This window comes from Dreissena polymorpha, chromosome 3 (genome assembly GCF_020536995.1).
Source record: "Dreissena polymorpha isolate Duluth1 chromosome 3, UMN_Dpol_1.0, whole genome shotgun sequence".
Lineage (NCBI taxonomy): Eukaryota > Metazoa > Mollusca > Bivalvia > Myida > Dreissenidae > Dreissena > Dreissena polymorpha.
This window is the reverse complement of record NC_068357.1, coordinates 46,543,670-46,563,705: the sequence shown is the minus strand read 5'-3', so window position 1 is coordinate 46,563,705 and position 20,036 is coordinate 46,543,670. Positions and strand designations below refer to the sequence as shown.

The following is a 20,036-nucleotide window of genomic DNA, read 5'->3' as shown; positions in this document are numbered from 1 at the left end:
CGGACTGCACTGGCTAATCTGGGACGACACTTTACGCACATGCATTAAGGCCAATTTTCTCAGAACAAGACACAATTAATCTATTGACACAATTGTTACGCCACATTATTTTTACCACTCTGTTCTTAAACTTATTTAATTGTCAAAGTCATGGTCATATTCGGAACTGTCTGAGGTCAGAACAGAAGCATTACACTGAACGTCAAAACAGTTTCCTCGTTATGATCATTTACATATATCTCCATGGTTGGTTATGGTCGGACGTCCATTTTATTACATCCGGTTCCATAATCCCCGTGTGTGAGTTAGGGGGCATTTTGCTTTTCCTTCTTTTTTTGTTTATTGTATTATGAACATTTGTTGTCCTCACGTGCCTAATATGACGTATTGGATAGAAATGAACACCTCCCTATATATTAAGAAACTCGAACTTCGCTCTGGGAAAACGGGGCTTAATGCATGTGCGCATTAGTTGCAATAATCCAACTCCCAGCTATTGACCCTCACGATTTACCATAGAAATTTTACCGCCGGGATTCCGGGCGCTGATTTATTGGTAAAATTAGCAACATAAAATATTTTCTGGCATGAATTAACACAAATAGATCGTCAATATATCTATAATGAGCAAATTAAGATAACTTACATGATATGGTACATATATTACATGATATGGTGTGCTCGCAGAAGAAAGATTTTAATCAAAGTTTCAAACACGCCAACCGTAAATGTAAATGTCAACTTGTGGAACAGTTTTTATTAACCAAAAGAAAAATTAAAGGAACTCACGCGGTGTGTTTACAATAACATGTACCAATAAACGGTTTACCTATGCTTTTCTCCGAACATACAATTTATGTTTTTAAGAAAGTTTATTTTCAAAAATTAAATATTTGTTTTAAATGGACAGAAACTTTATATATAATTTGTTCAAATTTTAATTAAAACTAATGTTAATTGTATATGAATAGCGGTCAGACAACAGACTTTTGGAAGAAACAAAAGGAACGACGACCCTTAGATCTGCCGTAAGGGAATTATAATACAACATCTTCAGCAGCAACATGTATTAGCTCTAAAGCATACAATTGCTTTTAGCCATATACAAAATAGAAAATAACAAAAGTATAATGCATGGATTATAAGAATTATGATTTTCCCAGGCGATTTTAGCCCAGCGGGCTAAAATGCGTGCACTTGAAATTCTCACAAGCGCTTGCTGTCTGCATTCGGCCAACGTTCAATCAAAACATGCACACTCTTATCAGCGGTGTGTGCATAAGGGGCTTAGATAACACAAATGAACGATTTACGGGTCGTTCATGGGGATCAATTATGGTGTTTGTCCCCTAATAATGGCCGATAATTATCTATTATTACCGGTACATGTGGAGTAAGAGCAATTAAAGATATGCTCAATTTTTTTGTTTGTTTTATTTTAATTAGTTTAAACCTATTTATTGTAGCTCGATTGCATCGAAAGCCGTTTGCTTATAAAAAAACGCTCTCGAGTCCGTTCCCTGGGACAAGAACCAGTACTTGGTGTCTTTTGGGGGAGATCAAAGGAACGCTCCCAGTGGGTTCGAACCCGTGACCTCCCAATCGCTAGGCGAACACCATATCCACTACGCCACAGCGATCTTTTAAATATTTAAATTGTTTACGACTATTGCAGAAAATAAATAAGTATAAAAAAAAACTTGCTTCAAAAATAAACCTTAACTGATGTGTGTTGCGGTTGTGCGTAATTAAGTTATAAATACAATTAATTGGAATCAAACGTCTTATTTGATTGCTCCCGACCATTTAAAGTAACATTACTACTCAAAATCAAAGAACATTTCATACAATTGTTCGTGAAATAAACTTAACCAATTGAAAATCAGTGTTCTTTATGGCAATTGCCGAAATTTCAACGCCAGATATGGACTGGTAAAATAGATTTTTGTAGATACAAAATGCTCGTTTTCATTATTGTTTTGCATATCTATTCATACGACACATGGACACTAAAATGGTGTTCGTGTGTCGTATGAATAGATATATTCGCGGGAATTAATTGTGCCCACAAATGAATAAACACGAGCATTTTGTATCTATAAAAATCTATGTAAGCATATCACATCTAGCGTTGAGATTTTGGATATTGCTATAAGGAACACTGATTGTTAAGGTGTTTACTTTATTTTACGAAATACTTAACGAAATGTTCGTTGATTTTGAGCGTTATAGAGACTTAAAAATTTGCTCACATTATTTTCTTAACGGCGACTATAGCTTAACAGTACCAATATTTAATATATTTAGATCCAATTGATATATAGTTTCTCTCATATTTACGAAATTCGCTATATAACTGCAACACATTTTTCTTTAGTCTTTGTGCATGACAGAATACAATCTAATAAACGACCAGTAGTTGGAAGCAAGATTTTCCATGGGTCACAGAATGTTTTTCAATATTTTTTTTGCTTTCTGTTTATTTTGGTTGTTATTTAATATTATAATACATGACTTGAATGAAATGAACTGAGGACAAATACATAAATATTAAAAGAAATGTTGTGATTTGGTAGCTCCAAAGTAGTGTGGATTTTGATTTATAACATTTATAAAGTATATAAAGATTTCGACACCAACCGCCTGCCGCAGTGCCTGACCAAATTCCTGGGGAAATGCCAGTATAAATATATATTATTCGCTTGTTATTCTTGTCTGTTTATCATTACATTTTAATCAGTGACAATAATCAAATGAAATATCTCTCCAAAACACTTATCACACCAACACATCCGCATTTTGCACAGCACCTCGAACAACACTGACAAAGATCACACTCACATACAGAAAAATTCTTTAAAACGCAACCTTCCCTACGCATAACACACTTTTACCCATCTCTTTAGTTAACAAAGTCTTTAATACAGACAGCCTCAAGCACTCAACACTCTTAAACGTCTCTCTCAGTCAACTGTCTCCCAATAACGAACGACTATACGGATAGACAACTGCAAGCACAGGTGGGTAGCGTGTGGCTATGATATTAATTAGTGAAAACATCATTTTGAATGATAAATAATCATATTATAACGAAAAATTACCTTTTCTGAAAAAAAATATTTCACTATCAAATATATTTGATAGTGAAATATTTTTTTTCAGAAAAGGTAATTTTTCGTTATAATATGATTATTTATCATTCAAAATGATGTTTTCACTAATTAATATCATAGCCACACGCTACCCACCTGTGACTGCAAGGGACGGGTTCTATATGCTTTTATTTTGAATTGTATTTCAATATTTACACACATTATCAAAGCTTTACAATATGTACACTAGGAGACATACATCTATGCATTTTTATTTTAATATTTATTTCATAATCACACACAGTATAAACAGACAAGAATAACAATATGTACATAAGTAGACATACATCTATATACGTTTATGCTAATATTTATTTCATTCCGTTAATTAATTAAATACTAAATTGTATAGCATGAAAAAAGAAAATATTTATTAAGTATTCCATACTACAGCCTTATCTCTAGGCACGTAAGAACACCCGACACTACATCCATTTTTTCCGGATTTTCAGTTCAATGGGGAACTTTAGTGGATTATCTTCCCCTGTCTAGCAGGTGCCCGTAAAGGTGGCGCTGTTGTCGAATAGGTCTATTGTTCTTTCCAATTGTTTACTTCCGCATATTTTGACAAGCGATTAACCGAGTTAGACACAATCTTTTACAATAATTTTATGATAGTTTATACGATAAGTCTTAAACTATGGCTTCACAATTTAGCAGTTTATCTTTAGGACAACTTCGCACAGAATTAAGAAAGAGAAATGCAAAGTTATCTGGACGAAAAAAGGAATTAATCGAGAGGTAATGTGAAACCATTTTTTAATTTGATTCATGTCGTGAAAATTCCTGCGCGGTCTTTACTAAAAACCAAATCAGTTTAAAGGCTTTAAAAACATACATACAGGATTCATTCTTTTATTATTTACATCACTGTTTGAAAGGTTTATTGTTAAATATCTTATTTACAAGTTAATGTAAATTCTGTTAAAAGGTTGGGTGGGGAAATGTACATGTATACTTCTGTTGTTTTTTAGAAGACAAAACTTTTTACAACAGCACCCACCCATGTTCTTTATTAAATTTAGGGGACTCTATGAATGTGTAGGGGTCTATGCTGAGTATGTATTACTCTTTGTTCTGACGCATAAGTTTTTGTTTATACAAGTTTTTTTTAATGTTTACTGAAAGTGAAAAATTGTTGTATGTTCATATTTGATCTTTCAGACTTGAAGCATATGATCGCAATCAGAACTTTAACAACTGCGAGGAGCTTATGCCAGAGTTTCGAATGCAAATTCCAGCCACCAGTTGCTACAAAGATGTCAACACCGACATGAAGATGGCCCCGTTTGACCGTGAGCAGGCGAATGCATATATGGAACGGTTTGGAGTTGAGTTCGACCAAGTGGTGACTTCTTTGTATGGTGACAAGTTCTTGTTGTACCTTAGGATGTTTTCTTCAGAAAAGTTGTGCTATGTAAAAAGTTCATGTAGGGCAGAAATGAAAAAGAAAATTGATTATGTCGTTGACATTACATTCACCAAACATGGCTTTGTGCATGAGGCACAGTGTGAATGTGGTGCTGGTGAAGGTCCGTTCGGACATTGTAAACATATAAGGACTGTTCTGTATGCGTGTGTGAAATTTGTTCAATCCGGAGAAGTTAAGGTGGAATCATCTTGTACCCAACAGCTTCAGTCTTTCCACAAATCGAAGAAACACACAGGATCCCCGGTAAAGGCTCGAGACCTCAAGATAGGTGGAGCTGAGATTTGTAATATTGCAGACTTTGACCCCAGGCCTAGTCAGTTTAGAAATGCTGCCAATTACAAAGACCATTTCTACAACACATGTATGAATTTTGCTACAATATCAAAAACTCCAATTTTTCAAACTTTCGAGCCAGCAAATATGTACGCTTATAGCAATGATCACGACTATTTCAGTACGTCACATGAACAGAACTTTCTAAACCTCAACAAAATTACCAAAATAACATCAGAAGAGTGTGAATGTATTGAAGAACAGACGAGGGGACAAAATACCAATGATCGATGGCATGAGGAGCGTGGAAAGCGCATTCAGTCCGCAAACTACCACCGAATCTGTGCTGCGACAGAAAAGACAAGTTTAGTTGGATTGGCCTCAACAATAGTGCAGGGACAAGTTGTGAGGCAAAATGAAGCGATGCGACATGGATGCAAGTATGAAAAAACTGCGATACACATTTATGAGAGTGCAAGGAATGTTAAAGTCAAGTCTTGTGGCATAACGGTTTCACGGACACACCCATTTCTAGGGGCATCTCCAGATGGAATTGTAAATAAAGACTTGATAGTTGAGGTGAAATGCCCATTCAGTGCTATAAATAAAGAGATTTCCTCAGTGACAGTGCCATATCTTAAGGATGTGAACGGTAAACTCAAATTGAGTGCAAAACATCCTTATTATTATCAGATTCAGGGCCAGTTGTTTTGTTCGGAACGCAAGTACTGTGACCTGATCGTTTATACATTGACTGACATAAAGTACATAAGGGTACACAAAAATGAGGACTTCATTTCACAGATGCTGTTAAAACTTGAACATTTCTTTGAGAATTATTTTAAGACTGAATTGTTGAAAAAGTTGTATTACAAGGATGTTTAAAATAAGTTCCCTGCATGTGTAAATACTTTTGTTACCATGTTTCTTGTAGTTCCTGGTTTGGTTCTAAAATATTTGTTTGACTATTATATGTGTTATACAATGCATTGTATTAGAAATAAATATTTGTTTTTAAAAATTTGTTTTTTCAACAGTTCGCTTCTAAAAACCATATTGTCAGGATTATTATTTTATGATGATGAGAGAATTGTATACTTGTAAAGTGGAACCCGTCTCATGAACTGACTAATATTACTACTCGTGAACACCTTGAAATTGGGAAAAATGCGTCGTGAACTCTTCGAATTAGGAAATTAGCGTATTTGATTTTTTGCTTACATATACCTTAAAATTAAAAATAACTGTACCAAGTTGTTAATATTATATTTACTTTAAGGTTCTAGCCATAGAGCGCAATAAGTTAATTAATTTAAGTTCATTAATCCTTACGGCGCGGGCAACCAAAATTTTAAGGCCTTTGCAAACAGTTTGGATCCATATGAGACGCCACAGAACGTGGCGTCTCATCAGGATCCAAACTGTTTGCTATTCTGATAGTATTCTTTGAAAAAAAATCGAAAAATGCAAATTTTATAAATTCAGCAGACGACATTTTAGCAGATGAAAATTTTTCCAGCAAGCAAAGGGTTAAAAACAAACAATGTACCCTTCATTTGGGAAATATGTAATTTTCCCTAGATTGGGAAAGTGCTGTTTGAGGTACTTTACAAAGGAGCGTCGACTCACATACCGTTAATCATTTCAGGTCAAAACTGTTCTTAGCCTTGACAGTTCACATACATTTTGGCTTTTTAAAAGATGGGAAAGTAACAAAACACTATTTTAGAACTTTATTAAGCAATCACATGTAATACATCAACCTAAACTTAAGAAATGAAAACTATAAAAAAAACAGTCTTCCAATCACATGTCCATTAGCTTAATTACTCTCATTACATGTACTTCTTAACACTCATAACCAGAGCGCACATCTGACATATTTTTTGCAGAATGTTTATTGACAATACAAATTTGACATTTTAATCCTCTTAGCTGCATACAAAACTTTGATTGTAGCTATTCTTTGAGCATATGTAGACACTATGCCATTCCTGAAATTACATAGCATGAAACAAACAAAAATTATCTCTGATGACAACTAAGTCTCTGTGCTAGTCAAAGGTTCAGTTAAAATTTTGTATGTTTTTCCTAGCCCAATAATTCTTTCTACATGAACACGTTTACTTGAAATTTTTCTATCTTTAATAGCAGTTTCATTCGAAATTCTATTTTGCTTCTTAAAAAAGGTTGGTATATTGATATGCACATCATGTGGTGCAAAAATGTCCTGCACATTGAAACCTTTATCAGCCATTATACTGTCACTTTTGGAACAAAGCCTGGTCAGTGAACTCCGTTCAACTATTTGCCTATCACTTGTAGCACCCCCATAGGCTGGAGACACATAAGAAATAAGACCGCCAGGGGTACTGCCAACCAAAACCTTAACTGTATTTCGGTTCTTGTAAGTCGAAAAAGTGGCTTGTTGAGCTGTTGGATTCTTCGGCTTTTTAATTGGGCACTCAGTACCATCAATTATAACCCGTGTTTTGGGGTACAGTCTCTTGAAGCTGCTTGGAGCAAAATAGTGGACTAAAGTTTGTGATGGCCAAATGTTAATTTCTTTCCACTGTTTTTCCATGAACAAGACCCACGTAATGAAAATGTTTGACACAACACTTTCCGAAACATTAAATAATCGCGACAGTTCAAAGTTTGTCATGTGTCGCCTTAATTTAATCAACGTAATAAAAAATTGATCAGCAACACTTATACTTGTTATAGAATGATACACATAATTAAGATGGTATGCTGCTGGTCCGAGTGTGTTCAAAACAAAAAAGAACTTCATGTAATTTTCGAGTCCACTGTAGAAATGAACAGCAGCTTCATCATCCTCGAACTTGTTGATGCTAAATGCAAGTGTAGTTGTTGTTTGTATTGCCGCATCTTCCGTTTCACACTCTGTTTGTACAAATGAGTCCATAAATGTCACCTTTTCATCTGTGATCGAGATTATTTGCTCGACACATTCCTGCTGTGTCACAACTTCTTCGCTAGCACCCACATCGATATCAGAGGTAACAATGTCAATTTTTGTGGCAATGTACTCTGGTTCAAAGCTTGTGTTTTCACCAGACTGTTCCATATTTGTTACATCTTCAAACAGCTTACGTTTCCGGTTTTCTCTTTCTAGACGACGTTCCTTTCTCTCCTGGCTCTTAGCAATAGTCGCCTTGTTCGCCAGGAAAAAATACTAGGGACAGCTGTTTTTCGCAATGCCCGCTTACGTCTTTCATTTCCTGGAAAAACAGTATGCCATAAACAAATGCATGTATGAATTTGCTGCAGATTTTGTTAATGGATTACAGAATGAGTAAACAGAAAAAAGTCTGCCTTATTACACCAAAATATAGTGTTAATTTATTACCAGCAATATGTCAATATCACATAATGCATATTAAATAAATCAACAAAATAACATTGTGTAGCAGTACTGTCATTGGTGATAGAAAATATATGAAAAATAAGCCTGGAAACAAATACATTTAGACTTTTAGTATACATGTACACGTTCACCATGTCCATACACTTAAAATGATATATTTGCCACGATTATCTAATGGAGAGAAAACACAAATTCAGCATTATAAGCGTAATATGTTTTTGCATTTGTGATGTTTTTCAACATAAATTAAACAAACAACCTACCTGCATATGTTATTGTGTGGTAATCATCTTCGGTGAAGTGGTTTTCACACACGTACGAGTATTCGGATGGAGTCCAGATTTCGAACTTTGTTTTCACCCGTCGAATAGCTTGTACCCATGCTGCTTGACGTTGTTTGTCTTTCGGGAACTTGTGTCGACCTTTTCGTGAACAAAAGGGAACGCAACACATGGTTTGAGGCATTATTTTATGTTTCTATTGTCAAGCTGTCAAACGCTTCGCTGAATAACAATGGCGATAACTTTATGATAAAATCCGAACATATCCGCATAGAGGAACCTACTCGACCAGAGCGCCACCTATATCGGAAAACAGGGGACATTACTCACTAAAGTCGCTCATTAGTATAGGAGGTTTTTGTGTGACGTCACAAGAGGGGTTTTCCGTTACTAAAAATAGATTGGCCGTCAACTTCTCGATCGCGGCCAATTACATTGTATCAGAGTAAAGGTCGTCGGAAGACTTAATACTTACAATTTCACAAAACAAAGCTATGAATACCCGTATTTTTTTAAGTAAGACTTTAATAAATGATATTTCAAAAATTATAAAACATATAATAATTTGAATATTATTATAAGTGGTGTGGAATCGATAGTGTTATTTTTCATCCACGATTGCAATTTAGTGTAAGGGGTGCATTGAATCAGTTATAAAACAAAGCTCTAAAATAGCTCAATACATTTCAATCTTGAAATGTAGTTTTAATTTTCTTTAACATTGAATGAATTTTCGTTTCGTTTACATTGAATGAAAATATTAATAAATTTAAGCATTCCAAGTGAAAAAAACACCTGCATATTTTGCAAATTGAACTGTCTTTGCATGTACACGTATATTGAAAACTCTTTTGTAGTGATAATGAGCGATACAAGTCTAGCATTTTGTTATACCATAAATCTACACATTTTATATATTACGCAAGTATTTTATATCCGTATAATGACCAAACGCGATTGCTTGTTTTCATGATGATGTTTCGAACACTGCAGTAACGCACGATCTTTACACATCATAGCAGAGTTTCCATTTGCAGGTACCCGTTAAATACGTTAATTGTGTAGCAGTAAATTTTTAAAATATTTTAAATGTATAGTGATTAAACACTTTATTGTTATGTTTAAACTGGCTAATATATATACTTAATAGTTCCAAGCTGTTAATCCATTTCAGACAAATGTCTTCTTTTTTTAATATGTTCAAATATTTTATTAAAGCAACTGTTAAGTTTTTTACTTAATATGCCAAGAGATGACATGGAGGTATCATAAATTGTGCTTAATGACCAGACACATGTGGTTTATGCAGAGACCCCATACAGAGTCATACAAGTATATGTCCCTGGGTTTATTCAACCAATGCGAAAGACATCGGACCTCGGACAAATCCGATAAAATTCGACGAGGTCCGATAATATTTCCCAAATTGTCGGACCTCGTGTCCGACAAGAAAAAAAAAAAAAAACAATATGTAAAACTTTGATTAAAAATGAACACGAAACTAGGAATATTAAAAAAAGGTCTAATTCATGTTTATTTTACTTCGATAGATTATTTAACTTTAAAATCAATTTTCCAACCAGTCGAACTGGCTGTCTTTGCTGGTGACGTAACAAACTCCAAGCGCGATTCTTAGAACCAGTTAAATATTGCACATTGTTTCGTGACGTAGGCGACGCATCAATGACATCATGGTTGAATTAAATTTTACTGGTTTCGAGCATTGTGATGATCGTAAATAGAAAGCGGGGAACCACACGACCGTTGCCTGTCCCGTGTCAAGATTTGATGAAGAAGTAGAAGTGGCTGTGTCAACGATCGCGAAAACGTGGATAACTTTTTGATCAGGTGATTCCGTTTTCATATTGTTAAACGTTCTTGTAGTACCTTTATTTTTTGTAAATTTGTAATCGCTTCATTTTTGATTAAAGTTGTTAAACAAAACACCTCAAGCTGTTAAGTGTGTACTGTTAGGCCTACTGTCACACTCATTCTTAGGATGTCATTTTCACTTCTACGTTATTTTGACGGGGCTAAGCCTGGCGATAAAAGACAGAGTCAGGTTAGTATTGAGCAAAGAGCGGAGGGAAATAAAAAGAGATGGAAGTCTTATGAGGTAGAAAAACGTGACGAAAGAGGATTTCATGAGGTTTGGAAAAAGGACAGGCCATGGCTTCAATTTAATGATGGGGTCATGACTTGTTCATTGTGCCAAGTGTTCTTTAAGAACAACACATGTGTAGGTAAGAACACCTTTATAACGGGCAGCACTAATTTTAAGGTCTCGACAGTAAGTGATCACGAGTCCAGCAAATGCCATCAGAAGGCAGCTGAGGCTGAGCTAGCCAAACAAAGTAAGCATGACATGCAGAAGAGTGAAGCAGGCAAAGCTCTTCTGTCTCTCAAAAGTGCAGAGCGCCATGTCATTGCAAGCCTCTTCCGCAATGCCCATGCTGTTGCAAAGAAAGGGAGACCACTATCTGATTATGTTTGGCTATGTGAAGCAATGGCTGCCCAAGGTGTTGAAATTGGCTCTACATATTTAAATGAAAAGGCCTGCTCCGATTTTGTTTCATTTATTTCAGATGTAGAGACGGACAAAACAATAAAGATGTTGAACGACGCCCCATTTTTCTCCTTTATGATGGACGGATCGCAAGATAGAAGTGGGTTAGAGCAAGAGAGCCTCTACGTTAGGACATCATTGCAAGGGAATGTTTCTGAAAGATTTCTGACAATGGGGCAAGTCTCCTGTTAAATACCTTAAAAATGCACATTATTGTAAGTTGTTATGTTGTATTGTAAAATAGTTTTCTCGGTCAACAGACAATTATTTTAATTCTGGTTATATTCCCATAACTTTACATTGTAATAGTCGTAATCTAAAATGTTATAGTTTAATACGTTTCTATAACTAATTAACTGTCGGATGTCTAGGTCACCACGATCAACGTCAAGTCAACATCTGCTGGAATTTGTACAGAATGTAATTCAACAACTTGGCTTAGATGAAAGTATGTTATTTCTTTAACTGAAACATAATAATAATATTATTTAACGTACCATCGTCTAACTGTATCTACTGTGTAGTGCATATCTTTTTTTTTAAATCGTGTTTAATTAATTTTAATGCTATTAAAATTATTTAGGAGTGCTTTATAATATATGAATAATATACATTTTAAAATAATTACTGATGTCATGAGTCATGACCAATCATAATTTTATTAATAAATCGAAATATTGATTTTTACAGCAAAACTTGTAGGTTTGGGGTCGGATGGTGCGGCAAACATGACTGGCAAAAAGGCAGGGCTTGCTGCACTCCTTCGCAAGGAATATGGGGACAATATCATCAATATACATTGTTTCAGTCACCGGTTAGAGCTGGCCTTTCGTGATGTGGTTAAGTTGGAAAAAAAATATCAAAAGTTAATGAACCTCTTGATTGGTCTCCACAAATTTTACAAAATTCACAAAAACAGGAAAGGTCTAAAGGAGGCCAGTGAAACACTCTCGATAAACATGGTATCTCCGAAAAGAGTATCAACAACGCGATGGCTTCCCCACCTTAGTGAAGGTATCAACTCCCTTGCCAAAAATTTCAGATCTTATGAGGCACACTTGGCCTCATGTAGGCACGAAAATGCAAAGGCACAGGGATACTACTCCATGCTTCTTGACAAGGGCCTTATGACATTTGCCATTGTACTTCAGGTATTATTATGATGTTGAATTTAACCAAACTTTAACGAGTGTTTTTGTTATTGTAAGTAGTTGGTTATAAGTTTTATATAACCTTCTTGAAGTTCTACATTTTCAGCATTAGTTAATTTAGTGTATATACATATGCATAGTTTGATACGAAATGTACTTTAAAAAAATCAATAGAGGTCTCCAAAAAATGTAACAAGATTATTTCACAATTTTAAATCTGTTTTAGGATCTCATCCAGCCGCTCCAAATCCTATCCAAAAAGCTGCAGAGACCAAAAACAGTCATAGGCGACGCATTCCTTTGGGTGGACACGCAAAAAGAATTGCTGCGCGAAAAAGCAAATGAGTAAGAATTCAAATTAATTAATTATCAAATCAGTACTTTATACTGATTCACTGATAGATATGCATATGTAACAGTGTTAAGTTAAACAGAATATAACATTTAATTTGTTCAACATCTGCATTCAGGAAACCTCCAGAAGAAGTCCAGGCCATGCATATGACTGGAGAGTACCAAGGCCTGAAGCTGAGTGGCATGACACCCGACCTATTGTATAGATGCAAGTTGATAGATGGTCTGTGTCAAGCCATCGAAGATCGCTTCAGCTTGCTCGACTCCAGCACAGTCATAAATGCCACACAGGTACTCGACACAACCATGTGGCCTGTTGCCTCTGACGAATTTGAAGGTCAGTAAATCAAAGCGTTATACCCATGTTTAAAGTATGTTTTGTGTGTTGTTGTTTGTTAATGAAACAGCTTGTTCTTTTAAATGCTTTTTCAGGATATGGTAATGAACAAGTAGCCACACTGGCATCCCACTTCGAAAAAAAGATAACTTCAATGTGTCCTTCCTTTGATGTTAAACAATGCGTCACGGAATGGAGGTCATTGAAGAAAATCCTGAAGAAAAGGTAATGCAAAATCTAAAATACTTTGTGTGACAAAATCGTAGAGATTAAAATCGTTAAACAATCTTTAAACAAAAGTTAACTCTAAATATAATAAAAGTGTCTGTTTACTACCTTATCTTCTGTAATTCGTCCTGGACAAGACTTGAAAAAAAATGTAAGTCAATGTCAACTTAACAGACATGGCCTATCTGTGAAGAAAATGGCATGGGGCATGCTGTTAATGGCTGATGAGGAGCTAAGCAACATCAGTCTCCTCATTGACCTGGTGTTGAGCCTCCCACCGACCAGCGTCTCTTGCGAGACTAGCTTCTCACACATGAAGCTGGTCAAGACAAGCTCTCGTCTCAGAATGAACCAGGCTACCCTGCACAGTCTGATGACGGTTAAATTGTGCTCCCCAGATATTAAAGAGTTTAATCCTGAGTCTGCGGTTGAGAAGTGGCTGGTATTACGATTAAGTTGTAAATTTCATTCTTAAAACAAATGTTATTACTGTTGTATTTATTTTACTATTTCAATGATGACTTAATCACTTATACTAAATATTCAGAGGTAAAATGCATACAATCCTATTATACTTTCGTTTAGTTTGATGCTATGAAACCTCATGGCCACAGAAGGCCAACATATACCAGACGGTCTCTCTCTTCAAGTTCTCATGGCGCAGGTGCTGATGTTGAGGAAGAAGGTTATTAGCCTTAAATCCTGTTTTACTGAAAAAGAACAACTAACAACAACTACTTATGTTTCATTTGTCAGTAATTATAGAAACATAAAACTTAATTTTACTTAATTATCAATTTAAATTGTTTAAACTTACTGTTCTTATTCATAAGTTATTGTATTCGGAATGTTTAAATTTTTAAATAATCCTTTACAGATTGTGTGGAAAAGCCCTCTGACTCCGATGAGACAGATTCAGAGTATCAATCCGACGGCGATTCACAGGATGGAATCAACATGCATTAAACGTTTTTATTTCAATGTGTGGTGATGTTGTTTTGTTCATTGCCAATAGACTCAATAAACAGTTTTTACATTCTCAATTTATATTTTTATCTTGTGTGAACAGTATAAGTCAAAGGAAGTCAAGATGGCGACGTCCGTGCCGAGACAAGCAATTTTTGCCGTGTTATACCCTTTATTACTTTTTGTAATTTGTGTATGCCGCTCACTTCTCAGCCATATCAGCAAGAAAGTGATTAGCGTTTAATTCGTACTAATATTCGCTCTATATATCGACTTTACTTGCTACGGAATTTCTTAGCTGGATCACAAAATTACAGCTCCCGCGAATAAAATTCGTAGCGAGTCAAGTCGAGATATGAAACTAATATTAATACAAAATAAACGCTAATCACTTTCTTACTGATATCATGATATGGCTGGAAAGTGAGCGGCATTTAAAATTTAACAACTTTTAATAAAACGGCGAAACATACTTGTCTCGGCACGGACGAAAAACGAGGTCCGATAAAATCTGGCGAGGTCCGACAAATTTTAAAAGTTATCGGACCTCGTGTCCGACAAGATTTTTGCGTCTTTCGCATTGGTTGGTTTATTACACACTGTTTTCTTAGTAATTGTCTGGACAGTATCCGATCATATCGAGATAATCGGTTTGCGATAAACAAAGGGGCAATTAAACACTGGGTTAAAAATGTTGAAACAAAGAGTGTAAAAACTGGTGTGAACAATTAAATAAAAGCATTAACATTTATCAAGAGGATTTAGTTATTAACCTGTAACAAGGTAAGTTTTTACAGACAAATAGGTTCAATCAGTTTCTATATGTTGATTACATAAATTCAATCAATTTGTTGTTTGTTTTTGTCATTATTTGTGTTCGTTTATTGGATTCAATTTAATCTGAAAGAATTTCACGTTCTGAGCATTTTTTGTTCTTCAAAAGGGTCGCGAATACGATTGTAACCTTATCACGATGCGGTTCATCACATGCAAACAATAGCAGAATGGCCGCGGTTTTGACGGCCAAAATTTGAGCATGCGCAAACGTGACGTCATTATCGGAATCCCCAAAACCTCCTATACAGCGCAATAACTGGATTTTCGCTCAGAAGTGACATCCTTTCAACGCAAAATCTTCCTCCAAATTCCCATAGCCTTTCCTCGCCTCACTGCCATTACTGAAACGAACCAGTGAACATGGGTACACTTAAATCATGGTTTAAGAGGCCTATTTAGCCTCATTCTTTGAAAACTGATGGTTTAAAGGACCAATTTCAAGACATCTCCATGACAATGATGCATAGTTAGGACCAACATTTGACGACTCCTTCAATCATCAATAGCATACCTTTACTTTCTCTCTGACCTGAAGAGCTATACCAGCTATTTTTTGGCTTTTGGCAATCATTTTAATATAATTCATGAATATAGGTTTTGAATAGAAACAAGCACAACTACAGCTTTGTCACAGACGTGACGAATACCCCCACATGCTGCATTGACACAGAACATTTTGCATGTTGTCTTCACAAAAAACAGCGGACACCATGCTCAATGTTTAAAACACACTAAGTGACCCTGTGACCTAGTTTTTACCCGGCATGACCCATGTTCGCACATGTTCACACGAGTGATCATCTAGATACAACTTCTGACTAAGTTTGGTGAAGATCCGATGAAAACTACTTGAATTAGAGAGCGGACACCATGCTCAATGTTTAAAACGCACCGAGTGACCCCATGACCTAGTTTTTGACCTGCAAAGAATATGTCCCAAGTTGGCCTAGACATCATCTAGATACAACTTCTACCCAAGTTTGCTGAAGCTCGGATAAAAACTAAATAAATTAGAGAGCAGACACCATGCTAAATGTTTAAAACGAACTTAGGGATCCTGTGACCTAGTTTTTGACCCGGCATGACCCATATTCGAACTTGACCTAGACATCATCTAGATACAACATCTGACCAAGTTTGGTGAAGATCGGATGCAAACAACTTGAATGAGAGAGCGGACGTTTAATACGGACCGACAGACGGACCGACCAACAGACCAACAGACAAGCTCACTCCTATATACCCCCCTAAACTTCATTTGTGGGGGTATAATGATATGTCACCTTATCTTACATGACACCATAGTGAGGACCAACATTTACCAACTCCTATAATCAACAAATCTATACCTTTCGTTCACTTTATCTGTGCCGTTCTGACCACCAGAGTTGTACCACGTCTCTTTAAGCTTCTTTCGGCACTGTCGGTTCCGGCACAGCCACACAGTGAAGATACAGAGTCCCAGCCCCACAATGCCACCCAGGGCGACGATCATTCCAATAAACCACGGCTCCTTTGTGATTCCGGAATTATAGGGACCTTTGAGATCAGACACATAAAGAAATTATCATATTATTTTTAGAAACAAGACTGCATTCATGAAAATTAATATAATAAGGCTTCCCTCTGGGAAAACACGGCTTAGTGCATGTGCATAAAGGGTTGTCCTAAATCAGCCTTCACTGGCTAATCATGGTAAACACATTCTGCTTTCATAGGTTGTTTTCATTAAAGGAATTCTCTTCTTAAAGCAAATCCACCGTAGGTGGAAAGTGTGGTCCATGATCAGACTGTGTGAACTGGACAATCAGGGATGACACTTTATGCACGCATTAACCCCCGTTTTTATCATAGTGCGGCTCAATTTTACTTTAACATCAATTATTCTGATTGCAAAGTTCATAAGATACTCCAAACCTCCTTTGTGATAACAAAATAATCCGGACTGATGAGGGGAGACACACTAGAAAAGTTTGAGGACGTGGAAACCATTCAATGGGTCATTTTAAGATAATACATTCAAAATATGTTTTATCTTAATTCATATTGATTAACCATGGTTCAATTTTGATGCAGAATAATTAGGACCTTTGGGACACAAGGGTTTGAAATACACTAAAATGCATCAGATGTGGTGTCATTTCCTTATTGTTGGTAATATAAATGAGCCGTGTTCTGAGAAAACTGGGCTTAATGCATGTGCGTAGTGTCATCCAGTCTGCACAGGCTAATCAGGGACGACACCTTCCACCTAAACTTGAGTAGGGATTTCCTTGAAACTAAAAATACCATACAAGCGGAAAATGTCGTCCCTGATTAGCCTGTGCAGACTGCACAGGCTAATCAGGGAGGATACTTTACCCACATGCATTATGCCCAGTTTTCTCAGAACACGACCCAAATGATGATATCGGTAGTATTGCTCAGACAATTTTTTAATATAACAAACATAATTTAATCTTTAAAAGATATATCAATGGATGACAAAATAAATTTTACTATACTTGCTGATTATATATATTAAATATGTACATTAAAAGGTCATTTACAAAAACATCAACACTATTTACAAAAAATATCACCATTGAAAGATTCTACTAAGAAGACTTACAAACATATCCTTAATATTTTGGAGACTATAGACAAGATAAAGTGTAGTTTTGAACAGTATTGTACTTATATTATGCACTATCTGAAATAGAAATACCAGAAAAACAAAAATGCTGAAAAAAGGTTATAATATTTTGTTAAATTCTTATGTTGGAATAATATTTATGCCTAATTAGGACTGACACTATATTATATTTAACCAATGTATGCCTAGTGGACTCTCCCAGCCTTCTAAATTGGATCAATTTATTTCCAAAATTAGGGATGTCTAGTATATTTATTTCTATATTTAGAATATTTCTTACAGAAATTCCTTTAAGCAAACAGTGGAGACCCTGATGAGACGCCGCATGATGCAGCATCTCATCTGGGTCTACACTGTTTGCCAAGGCCTTTTTTCTAGACGCTAGGCATAAATGGGTTAAATTGGTGTCCTCATCTGTGTTTTTAGCAAACACATCTCAATAATTGTGTGAGTCACTTGAGTAACTTTTCTTGGTAAAACCAATACTTTGTTATCAACACTTTACCTAGTGATTACACTGCAACAACAAGAAAGCTGGATGGTATCTTAATTAAAACAAGAGCACCGCCTTGCGGGTGCAGACCGCTCATCTATTTTCTTTTTAAAGGTGAAGGGACTCTCAATTTCAATCACAAAGGAGGGAGGGGTGGAGTGAAGAGGGGTGTATAGTGTGGGGGTGTGGACATTTATTACATTATCTTCAAAAAATGCAAAAAATAAAATAAAAAAAATTCGGGGGTGGGGGGGGGGGTGGGTGGGGGGGGGGTGGGTGGGGGGGAGGGGATTCTTGGGTGCGATGGTTGGACGGTATTTCAAAAATAAAATAATAAAAATAAATATTTGTGTTTTTTAACCGTTAAAAAAAAATAAATTGGGGGGGGGGGGGGTGGGGTGGGAGGGGGGGGGGGGTAAAGTGTGAGGGTGTGGTGGTCATTTGTGAGATGATCTTTGAAGTTTGAAAGCAATAGCCTTGATACTTTAGATACTTTAGAAGTAAAGTGGATCTAAACACAAAATTTAACCATATATTCAAAGTTACTAAGTCAAAAAAGGGCCATAATTCCGTAAAAATGACAACCAGAGCTATGCAACTTGTCCTTTTACTGTACCCTTATGATAGTTTGAGAGTGTTCCAAGTATGAAAGCAATATCTATGATACTTTAGGGGTAAAGTGGACCAAAACACAAAACTTAACCAAATTTTCAATTTTCTAAGTATAAAGGGCCCATAATTCTGTCCAAATGCCAGTCAGAGTTACATAACTTTGCCTGCACAGTCCTCTTATGATAGTTAATAAGTGTTGCAAGTATGAAAGCAATAGCTTTGATACTGTAGGAATCAAGTGGACCTAAACACAAAACTTAACCACATTTTTAATTTTCTAAGTATAAAAAGGGCACATAATTCTGTCAAAATGCCAGTCAGAGTTACATAACTTTGCCTGCACAGTCCCCTTATGATAGTTAGTAAGCGTTGCAAGTATGAAAGCAATAGCTTTGATACTTAAGGAATAAAATGGACCTAAACACAAAACTTAACCAAAATTTTCAATTTTCTAAGTATAAAAAGGGCACATAATTCTGTCAAATGCATGCCAGGGTTATCTCACTTTGCCTGCCCAGTCCCCTCATGATAGTTAGTAAGTGCACCAAGTTTGAATGCAATAGCATTGATACTTTCTGAGAAAAGTGGACCTAAACGCAAAACTTAACCGGACGCCGACGCCAACGCCGACGCCAAGGTGATGATAATAGCTCATAATTAAAAAAAAATAAATAGATGAGCTAATAAGATTTTTGTATCTGTTCCACTTAGCTGGAATGTGTTGCTTAGTTAATACGCTGTATCCTTATTATAAATAAAAAATTAAAACAGGTGAGAATTGCATTTTTGTGATATTATCTTAACTGATTTAGAAGAACATTTCACATTTTAGTGTGCATTGAAATAAATGCATTCCCAGAACAATTTTCATGATAACAGGCAGTTTAATAAATTCATTAACTAACCAAGAGCTGTAATCAATTAATAACATCTCTTCTTTGAACTCCTCATAAAGCTGATTAAAACATGATATAAACAAAATACAAATTTGCAAAAAGTATAAATAATTTAATTCAAATAAAAGATTGTTCAGTACAAAGACATTAAAATATTTGATGTATTCACTATGTGTGGCGAATATTTTCATAGTTACAAAATAAGTTAAGTTCAGGTACAACATTTCGCACAATTGGTTTTATTTGGCAAATAATTAACGGCATCTTTAAAACCTGAACCTGATTAGCGCATAGAGTATTAAAGCAATAGTTGAAAGCATTATGCAGATGTGATTTGTGGACTCAAAGGGAACTAATGTGGTAGTGGTTCTGTTAGTCGACATTAAATCAGTGCAATGTAACCTCGTTAAGCATGGAAAACAAGCATAAGGA

General features: G+C 35.7%; 3 protein-coding genes across 11 annotated transcripts in view; 2 read left to right on the top strand and 1 right to left on the bottom strand.

Moving 5' to 3' along the window:
• The first annotated feature begins 3,610 nt into the window (after positions 1 to 3,610).
• LOC127874931 (uncharacterized) lies at positions 3,611 to 6,132 on the top strand. Its single transcript, XM_052419625.1, has 2 exons — positions 3,611 to 3,893; positions 4,317 to 6,132. Exons 1-2 carry the CDS (start codon positions 3,793 to 3,795, stop codon positions 5,740 to 5,742), a joined length of 1,527 nt encoding a protein of 508 aa, XP_052275585.1. The 5' UTR covers positions 3,611 to 3,792; the 3' UTR covers positions 5,743 to 6,132.
• A 445-nt stretch (positions 6,133 to 6,577) lies between these two features.
• Positions 6,578 to 20,036, bottom strand: part of LOC127874001 (uncharacterized) — a 62,315-nt gene continuing 48,856 nt past the window's right edge. For 7 of the 9 annotated variants that reach the window (XM_052418107.1, XM_052418103.1, XM_052418101.1 and 4 more), the window contains 3 exons: positions 16,318 to 16,507; positions 8,512 to 8,670; positions 6,578 to 8,102 (listed from right to left, as the gene is read on the bottom strand). In XM_052418107.1, coding sequence (XP_052274067.1) covers positions 8,556 to 8,670; positions 16,318 to 16,507 — 305 coding nt within the window. In that variant the 3' untranslated portion in view covers positions 6,578 to 8,102; positions 8,512 to 8,555. Of the gene's footprint in view, positions 8,103 to 8,511; positions 8,830 to 14,127; positions 15,310 to 16,317; positions 16,508 to 20,036 lie in introns of those variants that run through there. The other 2 variants (XR_008046489.1, XM_052418108.1) reach the window with 2 other exon arrangements.
• Positions 9,988 to 14,208, top strand: LOC127874000 (zinc finger protein 862-like). The gene is made up of 9 exons (XM_052418100.1): positions 9,988 to 11,271; positions 11,467 to 11,543; positions 11,786 to 12,246; positions 12,473 to 12,591; positions 12,717 to 12,937; positions 13,033 to 13,162; positions 13,340 to 13,607; positions 13,751 to 13,850; positions 14,043 to 14,208. The coding sequence occupies exons 1-9, from the start codon at positions 10,529 to 10,531 to the stop codon at positions 14,129 to 14,131; spliced, it is 2,208 nt and encodes a 735-aa protein (XP_052274060.1). The 5' UTR covers positions 9,988 to 10,528; the 3' UTR covers positions 14,132 to 14,208.

Coding starts and splice junctions, on each gene's coding strand:
- LOC127874931 (XM_052419625.1), top strand. CDS start 3,793: ATGGCTTCACAATTTAGCAGTTTATCTTTAGGACAACTTCGCACAGAA. Junction 3,894..4,316: donor AAAAAGGAATTAATCGAGAG/GTAATGTGAAAC, acceptor TTGATCTTTCAG/ACTTGAAGCATATGATCGCA.
- LOC127874000 (XM_052418100.1), top strand. CDS start 10,529: ATGTCATTTTCACTTCTACGTTATTTTGACGGGGCTAAGCCTGGCGAT. Junction 11,544..11,785: donor ACAACTTGGCTTAGATGAAA/GTATGTTATTTC, acceptor TGATTTTTACAG/CAAAACTTGTAGGTTTGGGG. Junction 12,247..12,472: donor CATTTGCCATTGTACTTCAG/GTATTATTATGA, acceptor AATCTGTTTTAG/GATCTCATCCAGCCGCTCCA.